We start from the raw sequence: 19,508 nt of genomic DNA on the forward strand, positions 1-19,508 counted from the left end.
CTGACCTTCAGGTGGGGTTTCTGTGTGAACGTCCTTTTTGTTTATGTTATTCCTTTCTGTTTGTTAGTTTTCCTTCTAATAGGCCCCTCTGCTGCAGGTCTGCTGGAGTTTGCTGGAGGTCCACTCCAGACCCTGTTTGCCTGGGTGTCACCAGCAGAGGTTGCAGAACAGCAAAGATTGCTGCCTGTTCCTTCCTCTGGAAGCTTCGTCCCAGAGGGGCACCCACCAGCTGCCAGCGGGAGCTCTCCTGTATGAGGTGTCTGTCAACCCCTGGTGGGAGGTGTCTCCTAGTCAGGTGGCAGAAGGGTCAGGGACCCACTTGAGGAGGCAGTCTGTCCCTTAGCAGAGGTCAAGCACTGTGTTGGGAGATCTGCTACTCTCTTCAGAGCTGGCAGGCAGGGATGTTTAATTCTGCTGAAGCTGCACCCACAGCCACCCCTTCCCCCAGGTGCTCTGTCCCAGGGAGATGGTAGTTTTATCTATAAGTCCCTGACTGGGGTTGCTGCCTTTCTTTCAGAGATGCCCTGCCCAGAGAGGAGGAATCTAGAGAGGCAGTCTGGCTATGGCGGCTTTGCTGAGCTGCAGTGGGTTCCCCCCAGTTCGAACTTCCCTGCAGTTTTGTTTACACTGTGAGGGGAAAACTGCCTACTCAAGCTTCAGTAATGATGGACACCCCCACCCTTCACTAAGCTTAAGCGTCCCAGGTCGACTTCAGATTGCTGCGCTGGCAGCGAGAATTTCAGGCCAGTGGATCTTAGCTTGCGGGGCATTGTGGGGGTGGGATCCGTTGAGCTAGACCACTTGGCTCCCTGGCTTCAGCCCCCTTTCCAGGGGAGTGAATGGTTCTGTCTCGCTGGCATTCCAGGCGTCACTAGGGTATGAAAAAAAACTGCAGCTAGCTCAGTGTCTGCTCAAATGGCCACCCAATTTTGTGCTTGAAACCCAGGGTCCTGGTGGTGTAGGCACCCAGGGGAATCTCCTGGTCTGTAGGTTGCGAAGACTGCGGGAAAAGTGTAGTAGTATGTGGGCTGGAGTGCACCCTTCCTCACAGCGCAGTTCCTCCCAGCTTCCCTTGGGTAGGGGAGGGAGTTCCCCGGCCCCTTGCACTTCCCGGGTGAGGTGACGCCCCACCCTGCTTCTGTTCACCCTCTGTGGGCTGCACCCACTGTCTAAGCAGTCTCAATGAGATAAGCCGGGTACCTCAGTTGGAAATGCAGCAATCACCTGCCTTCTGCGTTGGTCTCACTGGGAGACAAGCTGCAGACAAGAGCTGTTCATATTCGGCCATCTTGCCACTCCCACCTCTGTTCTTAAATGTACACACTCGTGCATGTTGTTCCACTTGCTCCTGTCTTGGGGTTGATGAGGTTACCTTTTAGCTTTTTTTTTAATTTTTTTATTCTTGAGATAGAGTCTCACTCTGTTGCCCAGGCTGGAGTGCAGTGGCACAATCTCAGTTCACTGCAACCTCCGCCTACCAGGTTCAAGTGATTCTCCCGCCTCAGCCTCCCAAGTAGTTGGGATTACAGATGCCTGCCTCCTCGCCTGGCTAATTTTTTTTTTTTTGCATTTTTAGTAGAGATAGCATTTCACCATGTTTTTTAGACACCATCCATGAGATTTGGTTTTGCTATTCTAATTGTTCCACGTGTTTTGTTGTTATTATTGTTTGTTTATTTTTTTGAGACAGGGGTCTCCCTCTGTCGTCCTGCCTGGAGTGCAATGGTGTGATCTCAGTTCACTGCAGCCTCAACCTCCTAGGCTCAAGGGATTCTCCCACCTCAGCTTCCCGAGCAGTTAGGACTACAGGCGTGCACCACCATGCCCAGAAAATTTTTTTATTTTTTTATTTTTTTTTGTGGAGATGGGGTCTCGCCATGTTGCCCAGGCTGGTCTCCTGGGCTTGAGTGATCCGCCCATCTCAGCCTCCCAAAGTGCTGGGATTACAGGCTTGAGACATGACACCCAGCCCTTTATGTGTTTTTATGGAGGGATTTATGTAGTGGTATTTTTGGGGTGGCTCAAAAACCATGTCCTCACACTATCTTTCCAGAATCCTCTCAACCTTAGGAAAATTTGAAGACATACTCTATTGTACAACAGGTTGTGCAGACCAGTCTGTTGTACAATAGGTTATGTCATCAATTCATCACTGTCCTACTGCACTTCATCAATTCATCACTATCCTACTGCACTCTCTGCCTCCAATGCCAGGCTCTAATTACACTTGTCCCATATCAGTTCCTCAAACATGAGCAGCCCTTTCCAAATCTCTAGGCCTCTGCTGTTGCTTCTCTGGAATTGCAGAATTGTGTCTCCCTCGAATGCTGTCCCTCGGAATTCTTTGGAAATTCCTCTCTATCCTGGTTACTTACTTCTTTGATCGGGCACGGTGGCTCACGGCTATAATTCCAGCACTTCGGGAGGCCAAAGAAGGTGGAGCACTTGAGCCCAGGAGTTCAAGGCCAGCATGGGCAACATAGCAAGACACCTTTCTCTATAAAAAATATTTTAAAAATCAGCTGAGTGTGGTGGCACACACCTGTTGTCCCAACTACTTGGGAGACTAAGGCGGGAGGATTGCTTGAACCCAAGAGTTCAAGGTTGCAGTGAGCTATGATTGTGCCACCGTACTCCAGCCTGGGCAACAGAGTCCCTAGAAAAAAAAAAAAAATCCAGGCCGGGCGCGGTGGCTCACACCTGTAATCCCAGCACTTTGGGAGGCAGAGGCGGGCGGATCACGAGGTCAGGAGATCGAGACCACGGTGAAACCCCGTCTCTACTAAAAATATAAAAAATTAGCTGGGCGCAGTGGCAGGCGCCTGTAGTCCCAGCTACTCGGGAGGCTGAGGCAGGAGAATGGCGTGAACCCAGAAGGCGGAGCTTGCAGTGAGCTGAGATCATGCCACTGCACTCCAGCCTGGGCGACAAAGCGAGACTCCGTCTCAAAAAAAAAAAAAAAAAAAAGAAAGAAAAAAATTCATTCTCTTTTGTTTCTGTTTCCTTTTTGAGACAGAGTCTAGCTCTGTTGCCTAGACTGAGTGCAGTGGTGAGATCATGGCTCATTACAGCCTTAACCTCCCAGGGTCAAGTAGTCCTCCCCACCTCAGCTCCCAAGTAGCTGGAACCACAGGCGTGTGCCCCCAAACACAGTTAATTTTTTTTTTTTTTTGAGATGGAGTTTCGCTCTTGTTGTCTGGGCTGGAGTGCAGTGGTGCCATCTTAGCTCACCGCAACCTCCACCTCCTGAGTTCAAGCGATTCTCCTGCCTCAGCCTCTCCAGTAGCTGGGACTATGGGCATGTGCCACCACACCCGGCTAATTTTGTATTTTTAGTAGAGACGGGGTTTCGCCATGTTGGTCAGGCTGGTCTCAAAACTCCCGACCTCAAGTGATCTGCCCGCCTTAGCCTCCCAAAGTGCTGGGATTACAGGTGTGAGCCACCACTCCCTGCCAGCTAATTCAATTTTTTTTTTTTTGTAAAGATGAGGTCTCCTCGTGTTGCCCAGGCTCGTCTCGAACTCCTGGGTTCAAGAGATCCTCGCAATTTAGCCTCTCAAAGTGCTGAGATTACAGGCGTGAGCCACTGCACCCAGCCAATTTCTCTTTTTAAAAATAATTAATTAATATTTTTGAGACAGTCTCACTCTGTCGCCCAGGCTGGAGTACAGTGGCGCGATCTGGGCTCACTGTAACCTCCTTGTCCCGGGTTCACGCACTTCTCCTGCCTCAGCCTCCCGAGTAGCTAGGATTACAGGCGCCCACCAATATGCCCAGCTAATTTTTGTATTTTTAGTAGAGATGGGGTTTCACCATGTTGGCCAGGTTGGTCTTGAACCCCTATCAAGTGAACCCCCAACCTCGACCTCCCAATGTGTTGGGATTACAGGCATGAGCCACTGCACCGGCCTTATGCCTTTAGGACTCTTTTTTATTTATTTATTTATTTTGAGACGGAGTTTCACTCTTGTTGCCCATGCTGGAGTGCAATGGCGCAATCTTGGCTTCTTGCAACCTCCGCCTCCTGGGTTCAAGCATTCTCCTGCTTCAGCCTCCCGAGTAGCTGGGATTACAGGCATGCACCACCACGCCCAGCTAATTTTGTATTTTTAGTAGAGATGGGGTTTCTCCATGTTGGTCAGGGTGGTCTCGAACTCCCGACGTCAGGTGATCCGCCCGCCTCGGCCTCCCAAAGTGCTGGGATTACAGGCGTGAGCTACCGCGCCCGGCCCTAGAACTCTTTTTTTTTTTTTTTTTTTTTTAAATCATGAGTTAGATAGATTGATAGTTTTCAGAGCAAATCCAGTCTACATTAATTTCCGTCTTTATTTCGTTAAGGTTTCACATGGACACTGGTGGATATGGAATGGCTTTTTTCTGCGCAATTCACATCCGGCCAGGTCAAGTGACTGGAGTTCACCTGTCTCGGGTATACCGCATCTCGCGCCAGGCTTCAAACTCTACATCCCCGAGTCTCGAGGTCCAGCTGGGTGTCGAGAGGGTACGGGCCCGCCGCGCCTCGCGCATGCGCCCTAGGCCCGCAGGGCCCCGCGCTGGAAGCTCAGCTCCCACTGTACCCTGCTTTAACCAGTCAGGCAATTCACCTTCCCCAAGCTCCCAATTCGGCATTGCCTGGAGGCGGAAGTGGGTGGGAGGGGCCAGACGCGCGCCCCTCCCCGGAAGTGGGCGGTACCCACAGGGCTCCACAGTTGTTCCACCGCCTCCTAGTCGGGTTGCGACGGAGGCCGGTCCTGGCTTTGTAGCTCGCTCAAGATGGCGGCGCAGCCACCCCGCGGGATACGCCTCAGCGCGGTGAGCAGCCGCGAGGGGTGGAGCGGGCCGTGTCCCAGGAGGGTGGGCGGGCAAGCGAGGGGAGGCCGGCAGTGGGCGGTGGCGGCTTGTGGGGGCGACGCGGCGGCGGGGTCTGCGGCGGGGCCCGGGGAGTGGGCGGCCATCTCACTCCCGTCGGCGGAACGGCTCGGCTGCGGGCCGGGTGGGGCGGCGCGGGCCGGGCTGCGTTCCGTCGCCTCTGCATTGTGTTTCTGTTTTGCTTCGGGGCGGGCCAGGGTCGCGGCTCCTCCTCCCAGCTCCCTCCTAGTCTCTCCGCAGCTGTCGTCCGCGGGCGAGGTCTCGGCGGGAGATCGGTCTGCTCTCGGGGCCGCGGGGCCCCTGACCCTCTTCTGTCCGCTGGGCGCCGTGGTGGGAGGGAGCGGGTTCCGCGTCCAGAAACGCCGGCGGCCTCGACGTCCCGGGGGCGGGGGCGGGGACGGGGACGGGGACGGGGACGGGGACGGGGACGGGGACGGGGCTCCGGGCCTGCCTGCGGGCGAGTGGAGTCGGGATGAGTGTGCCTGATGCCTGTCAGTGCCCGCAGCTTCCTTGGCAGTGGAAGCCTTGGGGCCCAGACCCTAGATCGCTGAGCTCGAGCTCTCCTCTTTATCCCGCGTTGCGTCTGTTTTGGGGCGTTTCGAGTTCTTGGAAACCCTGTGAACATTTCATGTATCTTAAATCGTAGGGAGCGGTCACACAAGGTAACTTGAAATCTCACGTCCAGGAAATGTGGGCGTGGCTTCCCCACCTGATTATCCTAAAAAACTTTTCTTCCTTGTGAGCGCAGTTGATGTTATGCTGAAATGTTCCTCTTTTCTGGAGGTTGTTGACTCTTGCCAAAGAATGACTGCCCTAGTGCCACTAATTTTAACATTCGAATGGGTAGTGACTGCTTGGGGTACAAACACGTAGTGAATAATTGGTGCATTGCTCTGGGACTTCTTTCATTCGTTTAGGCAGATTCTAACACCTGGTTTTGACAGACTTTAAATTTTTTCTAGTCCGATATTTGTGAAATGATATTTGCTTTTACTTGCATTTCCTTGACTATTTGTGTTGTTGAGTTCTTCGCGTGTATTAGTCTTTGTGGTTTTTTGTTTTGTTTTTTTGAATTGCCTATTCATATCCTTTGACCATTTTCTATTTTTCTTTTGGGAGGATCTTTATTGATTTGTAAGAGTTCTTTACGTATTCTGGATAAAGGTCCATCCTTTCGTTATGTAACTGGCTTATTGAGTGAGCTAGGCTTTGGTAGTTTGAAAATAGAGGACAATTCTATTCTTTTTTTTTTCTTTTTTTTTTCACCACTGACTGTAAACATTAATTATTCCCCACTTGTGTGAATCTGGGTTGACTAACGCTTTCCCATTAGCTTAAGATATTGTAAAGTCTGGCCTTACCTAGTTTAAAATCTCTATTCTCTCTTCCTCCCTTTTCCCCCTCTCTTTCCCCTATCTCCTTTCCCCGCTTCTCTCTCCTTCCCCTGTCGAGGTTGAGTCTTGTTCAGGCCCAGAAACCTGTAGTGGAGAAACGGAGCGAGCTGATTTCCTGTTTCTGTCCTTTGATTCTCTTCTCCCTTCCCGGCCCCCGGGCCCTTGTAGACTATGACTCTTCAAGATTGAGGGGAGAAAGGAAGCAGAGATAATGGTCAGTGTTTAGAGACCAGCATTGTTAGCGGGCACTCTGGGTGTAGCTGCTGTCCATGTGCTGGGTCTTTGTTTTGTGGGTAATATGGGCTGTTGGGAACCTGACTGACAGAAATCTCCCATCTGCAGCCTCTTTGCTTTTGCTTTAGGTCAGGAGTTGGCAAACTACATACAGCTCGGGCCAAATCCAGCCCAGCACCTGTTATTGTGTGGCCTGAAGGCTAAGAGTGATTTATACATTTGTAAATGGTTGAGAAAAACAGAAAAATGTTTAGTGACATAAAAATTATGCGAAATACAAATTTCAGTTTCCATAAAATTTTATTGGAATATAGCCAGAAACATTATTTGCTTATGGTTCTCAGATGCATGCGTTAATAGAGATAAAAATTAATGAGCTTATGCATTTGTCAAAAGTCCTACATTTTAAGGCACAAAGGGTGAACCCTTAGTGTATACACTTTTATTTTATTTTATTTTTTTGAGGTAGAGTTTCAGACAGTCTCTAGGCTGGAGTGCAGTGGCACGATCTTGGCTCACTGCAGCCTCCACCTCCCGGATTCAAGCACTTCTTCTGCCTCAGCCTCCCGAGTAGCTGGGTTTACACGCGTGGGCCACCACACCCGGCTAATTTTGGTATTTTTAGTATATATAGAGTTTCACCATGTTGGCCAGGCTGGTCTCAAATTCCCGACCTCAGGTGATCCTCCCGCCTTGGCCTCCTAAAGCACTGCGATTACAGGCCTGAGCCACTGTGCCCGGCCCAATGTATACACATTTTAAACAGTCATTTAGGAGGTCGGAGATCCCAGGATGAAATTCAGAGTGACAAAAAGTTTTTAAATTTTTTGCTTTTTACCCCTGTAATTGTAGTGAAATGAAATGCATATACTTTGGTTTTTGTTGTTGATTTTTTTTCAGAAATCCTGCTGTGGATTTAGCTGATGCACACTCTTCACCACCTCCCATATGTCAGTGCTTTTTTCATTTTTTTTGGTTGAATTACTGTATGGTTTGTTATTACTCTTACAGATGAGCTAGCCAGGGTGGTATGATTGCATTTTCTTTCCTATACAAACCTTTTGTTTTCCCTCAAGTTAATTGATTTATATTTTGTTTTCTTAGTTTTTCTCTGTACTGATCATCGAGACATCCAGAGAACTGGGAGCTCTTTTCCAGATGGATTCAGACACACCCAGTGTTTTGTCATTTGGAAGTCAGTTGGGAGTCATCGGCTCAGTCGTAATTTGGGGACTTCCCTTTAACATCTGTCTGGAAATTTCCTTCCTCTTCATGTGTCTCCATCTCACATATCCTTCTGTCTGATATGTGGCTTAGTGACTGACATTCTGAAGCTTACTCTCGGGTTCAAATCCTGACTCATAACCAGATGTACGTCTTTGGCCAAGTCATTTAACCTCTTTGTGCCAGAGTTTCCAATCTGAATAATGGCAATAATAATCTTACACACCTCAAAGTGTTGTTTTAAAAATTACATGAGCAGATAGATAAATAAAAGGGCTGTGCGTGCCGTAGGTGCACAATAATGTTTGCTGTTTTTGTTATTGTTAGTGGTGGAGAATATCCACCACTAACAATAACACCACTTCCAGAAACAGGTGTAGCTTCCTGAGAAAAGGGTTCATGGGAAGAAAAAAATTTTGTCATTTCTTGAAAATACATTCATGCTACCCTTGCTCTTTAATTATAATTTGGCTGGATTTCCATTCCGGATTGGAAATTCTTTCTGAATTTTAAAGATGTGCTTGATTGTTTAATAGAGCCTCTGCATTTTATTGGGCACTTAGCCTGGAAGCTCAAGTCCTTAACATCTGGAAAATGTTCTTATTTATTTTGACAATTTTCTTCGCACCATTTTTCTCTTTTTTTATTTACTGTCTTATTGTTTTTCCTCTTGGGGGTTTTCTTCCACTTACCTCCTACCTTGCTCTTACCATAGTGTTTTTTAGAGATGGAGTTTCGCTCTTGTTGCCCAGACTGGAGTGCAAGGGCACGATCTTGGCTCACCGCAACCCCTGCCTCCCGGGTTCAAGCGATTCTCCCGCCTCAGCCTCCCTAGTAGCTGGGATTGCAGGCATGCGCCACCACGTCTGGCTGATTTTGTATTTTTAGTAGAGATGGGGTTTCTCCATGTTGGTCAGGCTGGTCTTGAACTCCCGACCTCCCCACCGTAGTTTTAATTGTTACAAGCAGTGTCTTAGTTTTTGAATGTCTTTTTGAATTCTCCCTGGACAAAATGTTCATTCTTATTGCTAGATACATTAACCGTAGTTTTTTTTTTTTTTTTTTTTGAGATGGAGTCTTCTCGCTCTGTCGTCCAGGCTGGAGTGCAGTGGTGCAATCTCGGCTCACTGCAAGCTCCACCTCCCAGGTTCATGCCATTCTCCTGCCTCAGCCTCCCGAGTAGGGAGGGGGGCTCCCTGCCTAGGGGGCAGGGACTACAAGCACCTGCCACGTCGCCTGGCTAATTTTTTGTATTTTTAGTAGAGACGGGGTTTCACCGTGTTAGCCAGGATGGTCTCGATCTCCTGACCTCGTGATCTGCCTGCCTCGGCCTCCCAAAGTGCTGGGATTACAGGCGTGAGCCACCATGCCCGGCCTAACCGTAGTATTTTTGAAGTTTTGTTTTGCTCACTGCATTATCTCTGTTTTGTTCATGTTTCTTTTACTGTGTATTGTTTTTGGTTTCTAATTTTAAACACTCTCAAATGTCTGGAAACAGCCTTCTCTTTTTTTTTTTTTTTTTTGAGCCAGAGTTTCACTCTTGTTGCCCAGGCTGGAGTGCAGTGGCATGATCTCAGCTCACTGCAATCTCCACCTCCCAGGTTCAAGCAGTTCTCCTGCCTCAGCCTCCCAAGTAGCTGGGATTACAGGCATGCGCCACCATGCCTGGCTAATTTTTTGTATTTTTAATAGAGACGGTGTTTTACCATGTTGGCCTGGCTTGTCTTGAACTCCTGACCTCAAGTGATCCACCCGCCTCGGCCTCCCAAAGTGCTGGGATTACAGACGTGAGCCACTGCGCCTGGCAGCCTTCTCACATTTTTAAGTGAGACACTAAAAGCTGACTGCAAGATTTTCATACATGAATAGAGCTAGTCCTTTGGTGGGCTTCACCGTTGGGTGATCACATAGGAAGGAGTCATTTTGTTGTTTGCTGTATGTTGGTATTTGTAGACCATAAAAAATGGGAACTGTTGGACCATAAGATAAATATATTTTTAAAAACTGAAAATTTTAAAAAGTAATTTTAAAAAACGAGAACAACAAAAAACAAGATGCTATCCAGAAAGGCCAGGCGGAATTGTTAAAGAACCAAACAGAACTTTGAGAAATCAGCTTCCCAAGGAGGAATTCTACATCTGGTCTCCTTCCATGGCATAATTCTAGCTGCTAGCTCTTGGAAATTGGCATGAAAGGAAGAAAGGCATATCACATTGTTCAGTTTGCTAACTTGCTGTTTGTTTGATTATTTGTTTATTGTAGTAATAAAACACATGTAGCCAACAATTTATGGTAACCATTTTAAAGTTTCAATTCAGTAGTGCTAAGTACATTCACATTGTTGTGTAATAACCAGTCTCCAGAACTCTTCTTGTTGGGAAACTAAAACCGTGTACTCCTTAAATAGTAACTTCTCCAGCACCTGACAAACACCATTCTACTTTTCTGTCTAGGAATTTGACTACAGTAGTCCCCCCTTATCTGCAGTTTTGCTTTCTTCAGTTTTAATTACCCAAAGTCAACCATGATCTGAAAGTATTAAATGGAAAATTGTAGAAATAGTTCATAAATTCTAAACTGTGCCCCCATCTGAGTAGCACCTGGAATGTGAATCATCCGTTTGTGCAGTGTATCCACACTGTGGATATATGCTGCCAACCTATTAGTCACTTAGTAGCTGTGGGTTATCAGATTCGCTGTTGTTGTATCATTCTATTTTATTATTAAATTATTGTTAATTTGGGCGCAGTGGCGCACGCCTCAGCACTTTGGGAGGCCGAGGCAGGGGGATCACTTGAGGTCAGGAGTTCGAGACCAGCCTGGCCAACGTGGTGAAACCCAGTCTCTACTAAAAATACAAAAATTATTTGGGCATGGTGGCGGGTGCCTGTAATCCCAGCTACTCGGGAGGCTGAGGCGGCAGAATCGCTTGAACCTGGGAGGTGGAGGTTGCAGTGAGCTGAGATCGCGCCATTGCACTCTAGCCTGGGCAACAAGAGTGAAACTTATTCTCAAAAAAAAAAAATAATAATAATAAATTATTGTTAATTTGGCCAGGCTCGGTGGCTCATGCCTGTAATCCCAGCACTTTGGGAGGCTAAGGCGGGCAGATCACTTGAGATCAGGAGTTTGAGACCAGCCTGGCCAACATGGTGAAACCCCATCTTTACCAAAAATCCAAAAAAATTAGCCGGGCGTGGTGGCACACAACCGTGGTCCCAGCTACTCTGGAGGCTGAGGCAGGAGAATCGCTTCAACCTGAAGGTGAAGGTTGCAGTGAGCCACACCACCGCACTCCATCCTGGACAACAGAGCAAGACTCCATCTCTGTATAAATAAATAATAAAATGTTTATTTCTTACTGTGCCTTATTTGTAAGTTGAACTTTATCATACGTATGTATAGGAAAAAATCATAGCATATATATGGTTTGGTACCATCTGCAGTTTTAGGAATCCACTGAGGGTCTTGAGATGCATTCTCTGAGGATAAAGGGAGACTGCTGTACTCATATCAGTGGAATTGTACAATATTTGACTTGTGGCTGCCTTATTTCATTAACGTCTTCCTGGTTCATCCATGTTGTAGTGTGCGTTCGGATTTCCTTCTTTGCTTAAGGTGAATATTTTATTGTATGTCAGAAGACATTATAAATTTAAAGATTTTTTTTTTTTTTTTTGAGACCGAGTCTTGCTCTGTCGCCTAGGCTGGAGTGCATTGGCGCGATCTCGGCTCACTGCAACCTCTGCTTCCCGGGTTTAAGTGATTCTCGTGCCTCAGCCTCCCGAGTAGCTGGGATTACAGGCACCTGCCACCACGCCCAGCTAATTTTTGTGCTTTTGGTAGAGACGGGTTTTGCCACGTTGCCCAGGCTGGTCTTGAACTCCTGACCTCAGGTGATCCGCCCACCTCAGCCTCCCAAAGTGCTGGGGTTACAGGTGTGAGCCACCATGCCCGCCCTCAAATTTAAAGATCTTAATTGGCTTTATTTCCCTTTTTTTTTTTTTTGAGACAGAGACTCCCAGGCTGGAGTGCAGTGGTGAGATCTCTCAGCTCACTGCAACCTCTTCCTCCCGTGTTCAGGCAATTCTCGTGCCACAGCCTCCTGAGTAGCTGGGATTACAGGCGCTCACCACCACACCGGGCTAATTTTTTTGGCTTTTGGTAGAGATGGGGTTTTGCCATGTTGGCCAGGCTCGTCTCCTAACCTCAAGTGTTCTGCCCGCCTCAGCCTCCCAAAGTGCCGGGATTACAGGAGTGAACCACCGTGCTCGGCCTTTATTTCCTATTCTAGAATTGGGCAACACTTCTTCCATAAAATACAATAAGTGTTCCAGTGAACTGAACAGAGGAGGTTGGCTTTGTAGACAGAAAAAGCCTGAAAGAAAGCAGAAACAAAGAACAAAAAGCAGATACGTCATTTCAGAGTTAAAAACAATAGATAAATAACTGACTGACATCAGGTTACTTTTTGTTGTAAAACAACAAAATGGAGGGAACTTATCTATCATACCAGTTGATGACTGAAACTGGCCTGTCTGGTAAATTGGCTGTTATCTCCCTTGATTTCTCTGAAGGTCAGATAACAACTTAGTTTCAGTTTGGTGACTGAAATTTTAGCATGGGTGACTCCATTTTGATTTTTAGTCTGTTTTTGGAGGCCTAGAGCAGGAGCTTAGTCCAAAACAGTGGCCTCCTTTTTTTTTTTTTTTTTTCTGAGACAGAGGACAGAGTCTTGGTCTGTTGCCCAGTCTGGAGTGCAGTGGCATGATCTTGGCTCACTGCAACCTCCGCCTCCTGGGTTCAAGTGATTGCCATACCTCAGCCACCCAAGTAGCTGGGATTGCAGTTGTGTGCCACCAGGCCTAGCTAATTTTTGTATTTTTAGTAGAGACGGGGTTTCACCATGTTGGCCAGGCTGGTCTCAAACACCTGACGTCAAATGATCCACCTGTCTCGGCCTCCCAAAGTCCTGGGATTATAGGTGTGAGCCACCACGCCCAGCTGTCCTATATTTTTTATTTCACGTTTACATACATTTGATACGATCAAAAATGTATATTTGTTCTTTGTCCTGGTTCTTGGCACTGGAGTTCCTGAAATCTTTGTTATTTCCTGATAACCATGAGTGGAACATCTTCTGTTATTTATAATAATAAGCACCCTTCCCCCCTCTTTTTTTTTTTTTTTTTTTTTTTTTACCACACCTGAGTTTATGCTCCCTCTGTCGCCCAGGCTGGAGTGCAGTGGTGCCATCGCAGCCTCCACCTACTGGGTTCAAGTGATTCTCCCGCTTCAGCCTCCCCAGTAGCTGGGACACAGGCGCGCACCACCACGCCTGGCTATTTTTTGTATTTTTAGTAGAGATGAGGTTTCGCCATGTTGGCCAGGCTGGTCTTGAACTCCTAACCTCAGTAGACCTACTCACTTCGGCCTCCCAAAGTACTGGGATTACAGGCATGAGCCACCGTGCCTGGCCATTTTTTTGTATTTTTAATAGACAGGGTTTCACCATGTCAACGAGGCTGGTCTTGTACTCCTGACCTCAGGTGATCCACTTGCCTCAGCCTCCCAAAGTGCTGGGATTACAGGTGTGAGCCACTGGGCCCAGTCTGTAATACCCTTTACATTGTATCTTTTAGCTTCCCTGGGCCACATTGGAAGAAGAATTGTCTTGAGCCACACACACATAAAATATACTAACGATAGCTGATGAGGTAAAAAAAAAAAAAAAAAAATCATAACGATAGCTGATGAGCTACAACAACAAAAAAAAATCACAAAAGAAACTTCATAACGTTTTAAGAAAGTTTACAGGCCGGGCAGGGTGGCTCATGCCTGTAATCCCAGCGCTTTGGGAGTCCGAGGTGGGCGGATCGCCTGAGGTCGGCAGTTCGAGACCAGCCTGGCCAGCATAGTGAAATCATGTCTCTACCAAAAATACAAAAAAATTAGCTGGGCGTGGTAGCAGTTGCCTGTAATCTCAGCTACTCGAGAAGCTGTGGCAGGAGAATCGCTTGAACCCGGGAGGCAGAGGTTGCAGTGAGCCGAGATCGTGCCATTGCACTCCAGCCTGGGCAACAGAGCGAGGAGACTCCATCTCAAAAAAAAAAAAAAAAGACGAAAGTTTACAAATTTGTGTTGGGCTGCATTCAAAGCTGTCCTGGGCCACATGCATCCCATAGAGGCTGAGGGTTGGACAGGCTTGCTTTACAATGAATCAGTGTTTTTTTGGGTTTTGTGAGCATTATAGCACATTATCAGACATAAGCAGGGGAATCATGTGAATGTCCAATTTATGGTTGGTCTGTCAGAAGTACAGGAGGCTCTAAGGGTTTATAGTAGTTGACTAATAATTTTCTCCTTGTTTGGTAGTATAAACCAAAAATAAAATTCTAAGGCTCTTCCAACCATCTGAATGGACTTCCTTTTCAGCCAGGGCACTGTTAACATTTAATCTGAAAGACTAGTTCAGGCCGTGACAGGAAGTTGGGGTCAGACCTGCTTCATTATACCTCTCTGGTGTAACATCACATAACAAGGAAAGAAATAAAAATAATTCTAAATAGATTTGCTTGTCGTATCTTGAAATTGCATTGCAAAGTTTGTCTCTTGTGGAAAAAAATGTACATTGTGTAGAGAACCCTCTTTTCCCTTTTTTCTTTTCCTTTTTTTTTTTTTTTTGTTTTTGAGCCGGAGTTTCGCTCTTGTTGCCCAGACTGGAGGGCAATGACCCGATCTCAGCTCACTGTAACCTCCGCCTCCAGGGTTCAAGCAACTCTCCTGCCTCAACCTCCCAAGTAGGTGAGATTACAGGCATGAGCCACCAGGCCCAGCTAATTTTGTATTTTTAGTAAAGATGGGGTTTCATCATGTTGGTCAGGCTGGTCTCAAACTGCTGACCTTGGGTGATCCACCAGTCTCAGCCTCCCAAAGCGCTGGGATTACAGGTGTGAGCCACCAGACCCGTCCTGAGCCACCGCCCCCGGCCATTCCCTTTTTTTTTTTTTCTTTCCAGATCCAGGAGATAATCAAGAGTCAGGCACCCTTTTCAGTCTCATAAGAAAACATTTTACAGCCTCTTCTGTCTTATGCCTGCTGGCTAAGAGCTTCCTCTGCATAGTAAAACTTTGTTCTCCACAATCCTTGTCTTAACCCAAACGTTTTCCTGTCTGTTGATCCCAGGTCCTTAGACAAACTCAACCAATCTTAACCAGAAAATGTCTAAATTTACCTATAGCCTGGAAGTCCCCACTTTGACTTGTCTCACCTTTCTGAACCAAACCAATGTACATCTTAAATGTATTTCATTGATATCTCATACCACCCTAAAATATATAAAACCAGGCTGCACCCCGACCATCTCAGGCACATGTTCTCAGGACCACCTGAGGGCTGTGTCATGGGCCATGGTCACTCATATTTGGCTCAGAATAAACGTCTTCAAATATTTTACAAAGTTTCACTCTTTTTAGTCGACAGTAGCCAGAGGTTTTACACCCCAAGGCCATGTCCCATGGTGAAGATGTAGAGTGGGGGAGGAGTGTATCATTCTTTTACCAGTGGTAGAATGATATTTGTACAGGGGAGGAGGTGGGACAGGAAGGTTTTCCTGATGGCTCACTTTTGAGAAAAGACTTCTTGTGCAAGATGAAGAGCTGGAAATTTAGTTTCATTAAGAACTGTTTGTGATGTGTGCTTTAGAAAGTCTGAGTTACCTATACTCCATATTTCATGGATGTATGCTGTATTATATGATGTCTGCCAGAGAAAGTCTGAATTGCATATATACCAGTTTGAACAGTGTTCTTCAGGATACTGTTTCTCACTTGTGTGCTTCAACTTAATGGTAAACGAAGGTTTTGGAATTGTCCAGAAGCAAGTGTGGACAGAGGAGAAGTAGATCTTTCTGACACCTTGTGGCAGCATGTGAGCACTACAGATGTGGTTGGCTTGATCTACAGTCTAATCATATTTTTAGGGCTCTTCACACTGCAAAGTGCTTTCCACCTTTTTTCCCCTTATTAGGAGAGAATCTGTTCAGAATGAACAAAAAAACTGCATGAAAATTCTCTGCGCCTGTTTTTGGCCAGGCGCGGTGGCTCATGCCTGTAATCCCAGCACTTTGGGAGGCCGAGGCGGGCGGATCACGAGGTCAGGAGATTGAGACCATCCTGCCTAACACGGTGAAAGCCCGTCTCTACTAAAAATACAAAAAATTAGCCGGGCATGGTGGTGGGCACCTGTAGTCCTAGCTACTCGGGAGGCTGAGGCAGGAGAATGGTGTAAGTAAACCCGGGAGGCGGAGCTTGCAGTGAGCCGAGATGGCGCCACTGCACTCCAGCCTGGGCAACAGAGCGAGACTCCATCTCAAAAAAAAAAAACAAAAAACAGACAAACAAAAAAACTACTTGTGTGTTTTTATACATTTGGTACGTACCACTACTCAGGAATTTAGAGAGTTCCCAATAGCATGAGGTTGACTGACATATTCTTCCATAATGAATTGTGAGTAAAATCAGACATAAAAGCCTTGGGAATTAAGATGCAATGCAAATTTGTTGCATTGTGTTCACACGAAAAACCTTAGACAAGTTAAAGTTTTATTGAGCAAAGAATGATTCAAGAATTGGGCACATTGGGCATAGTGGCCCACTCCTGCAATCCCAGCACTTTGGGAGGATCACTTGAGGCCAGGAGTTGGAGACCAGCCTGGGCAACATAGTGAGACTCCTGTCTCTACAAAAAAGTATAAAATTAGCCAGGCATAGTGGTCCATGCCTGTGGTTCCAGCTACTCGGGAGGCTGAGGGAGGAGAATCACTTGAACTCAGGAGTTCAAGGCTGCAGTGAGCTATGACTGCACTACTGCACTGCAGCCTGGGCAGCAGAGAGAGACTATCTCTTAAAAAAATAAGAGGCTGGGTGTGGTGGCTTACACCTGTAATCCCAGCACTTTGGGAGGCCGAAGTGGGTGAATTGCTTGAGGCCAGGAGTTTGAGACCAGCGTGGTCAACATGGCGAAACCCCTTATCTACTAAAAATACAAAAAATTAGCCACGTGCGGTGGTGTGCACCTGTAATCCCAGCTACTCGGGAGTCTGAGGCAGGAGAATCGCTTGAACCCAGAAGGCGGAGGTTGCAGTCAGCCGAGATTGTGCCACTGCACTACAGCCTAGGTGACAGAACGTGATTCTGTCTCAGAAAAAAATAGGACAGGCTTCAGAACCAGAACAGGTTCTAAGCACTCTGGCCTGCAACGTGATCAGGCAATATTTATGGACAAAACAAAAGTGAGGTACAGAAATAGTTTAATTGGTTGCAGCTTGGCATTTTGCCTTATTTAAATCAGCTGGTGACCTGTGATTGCCTGAAGATGGGATTCTGTAATTGACTGAGACTCAGCTGTTTGTTACTGGAGTACAAATTGTCCTAAGTTAGAAGAATTTGTACAGTTAGTTTTCATACTTTTAGGTTGTAGTTCCTTATGTACTGACTGGAGTATGGAGGCATCCTCAGGCCAAGTTTGGTTTAGTTTAACAATTGGAACTCTTTTTTTTTTTTTTGAGATGGAGTCTCGCTCTGTCGCTCAGGCCAGAGTGCAGTGGCACGATTTCAGCTCACTGCAAGCTCCACCTCCTGGTTTCATGCCATTCTTCTGCCTTAGCCTCCCGAGTAGCTGGGACTACAGGCGCCCGCCACCACACCCAGCTACTTTTTTTGTATTTTTAGTAGAGACGGGTTTCACCATGTTAGCCAGGGTGGTCTCAATCTCCTGACCTCGTGATCCGCCCGCCTCGGCCTCCCAAAGTGGTGGGATTACAGGCATGAGCCACCGCGCCCAGCCAACAATTGAACTCTTATTTGAATTCTTTGAAGAGTTTGTAGATGTATACTACTCCACTGCTACAAGTTCAGCTATAATGAACTTGGAGTAAATAATGAAGTCACAGTGCCAGAAAAACTTATTGATCAAGCACAGTTAAGTTTATTAGGCCTGATACACGTAGGAGAAAATGCCTCCTTGACAAAGTCTTAGTTATGTCTCAGAATAGAGAAATTAGGAAATGGTGTTTATAGGATTTTAGGGCCTTGGCTGGGTCATTTTTAGGTAGATCTTGGCAAGGTAGGTCCCTATTTGGGATTGGACAGTTGTGACATTGTAGACATAAAGAGGGCAAGGGTTTTGAACCAAGTCTTGGTGAGTAAGCTGTTTAGTTGGTTCCCAATGTTATCTTCCAAGAATCGTATATTCTAGATTGTATCTTCCAGATGTATCCTGGAGCAAGCAGCTAAGTCACTTTTGTTTGGTCTGAATGTTGTTTAACACAGGGATAAAAATACTGGTTTTTATTTTCAAAAGTAAGACCTGAATTAATTTACATGAACCTTTTGTTTGTTTCAGCTTTGCCCGAAGTTTTTACATACAAATTCTACTAGTCACACCTGGCCATTCAGTGCAGTTGCTGAATTAATAGGTATGTAGTTTGACATTTCATATACCATTTGTTGCTTACAATTGTAGTGTTTTTTTTTTTTTTTTTTAAACAGACTCTCAGTTTGTCGCCCAGGCTGGAGTGCAGTGGCGCAGTCTCGGCTCACTGCAAGCTCCGCCTCCTGGGTTCACGCTATTCTCCTGCCTCAGCCTCGTGAGTAGCTGGGACTACAGGCACCTGCCACCACGACCAGCTAGTTTTTTTTGTATTTTTTTTAGTAGAGACGGGGTTTCACCGTGTTAGCCAGGATGGTCTCGATCTCCTGACCTCGTGATCCGCCCACCTCAACCTCCCAAAGTGCTGGGATTACAGGTGTGAGCCACCGTGCCTGGCCTACAATTGTAATTTTAAAAACCTTTTATTGAAAACTTAGTACAAGTGTCCTTTTTTTAAAAAAAAACATGTCTTGGCCAGACACTTGAGGCTAGGAGTTCAGGACCAGTCTGGGCCACATAGTGAGATACAGTCGTTACAAAAATATTTTAAAAATCAGCTGGGTATGGTGGTGCAGGCCTGTGGTCCCAGCTACTCAGGAGGCTGAGGTGGGAGGACCACGTGAGACCGGGAAGTCGAGGCTGCAATGAGCCATGATTGTGCCATTGTATTCCAGCCTGGGCAGGCTACAAAGCAAGAAAAAAAACAAATACCTTGAATGATAACATTAATGATAAAAATTACATAGCATAACAGCTATTCACATGGATGTCAGATTAGTCACTGTTCAGCTTTCTCTTTAATACTACCCAAGTATTCCATAGTGTTTAGGATTTACTCTGCTAAGTTCCTGAAGTGTTTATATTGAAAATATTTTTATTTTTATTATAAAAGTAAACATGAGAATTATGGGGAGTTTGTTTGTTTATTTTGAGATGAGGTCTCACCATGTTGCCCAGGCTGGTCTCAAACTCCTGGGCTCAGGCGATCCTCCCACCTCAGCCTTAGGAGTATCTGGGATTACAAGTGTAGTGACTGGCAGAATTATGTTTATTAGTAGCACAAAAGTATGTGTAACATACAGCATGGATTCATTTTTCTGGTATCAGTAGGAGGATTGGTATTGTGTTAGATATGTGATAAATTCTTGCTTCTTTCAATAAATGGGAAGTTTAAGGTTTAGGATTGTATTTTAACAGCATTTCAATGAACATGAGAAAGCGGCAAGGTTGCAGTCTGATTTGCATTTATGGGTCATGATTTTTTTCTTGGGAAAAATTCATGCATAGGCTGGGCACACCGTTGTTCACACCTGTAATCCCAACACTTTGGGAGGCTGAGGCAGGAGGATCACATGA

General features: G+C 46.3%; 1 protein-coding gene across 4 annotated transcripts in view; it reads left to right on the forward strand.

The window, feature by feature from the left end:
* The first annotated feature begins 4,686 nt into the window (after nt 1-4,686).
* MORC3 (MORC family CW-type zinc finger 3) overlaps nt 4,687-19,508 on the forward strand; it is a 56,419-nt gene continuing 41,597 nt past the window's right edge. Inside the window, exons 1-2 of one of the 4 annotated variants that reach the window (XM_054542400.2) lie at nt 4,687-4,812; nt 18,126-18,198. In XM_054542400.2, coding sequence (XP_054398375.2) covers nt 4,774-4,812; nt 18,126-18,198 — 112 coding nt within the window. In that variant the 5' untranslated portion in view covers nt 4,687-4,773. 4 annotated transcript variants of the gene reach the window in all.

The sequence above is a fragment of the Pongo abelii genome, chromosome 22 (assembly GCF_028885655.2).
Source record: "Pongo abelii isolate AG06213 chromosome 22, NHGRI_mPonAbe1-v2.0_pri, whole genome shotgun sequence".
Lineage (NCBI taxonomy): Eukaryota > Metazoa > Chordata > Mammalia > Primates > Hominidae > Pongo > Pongo abelii.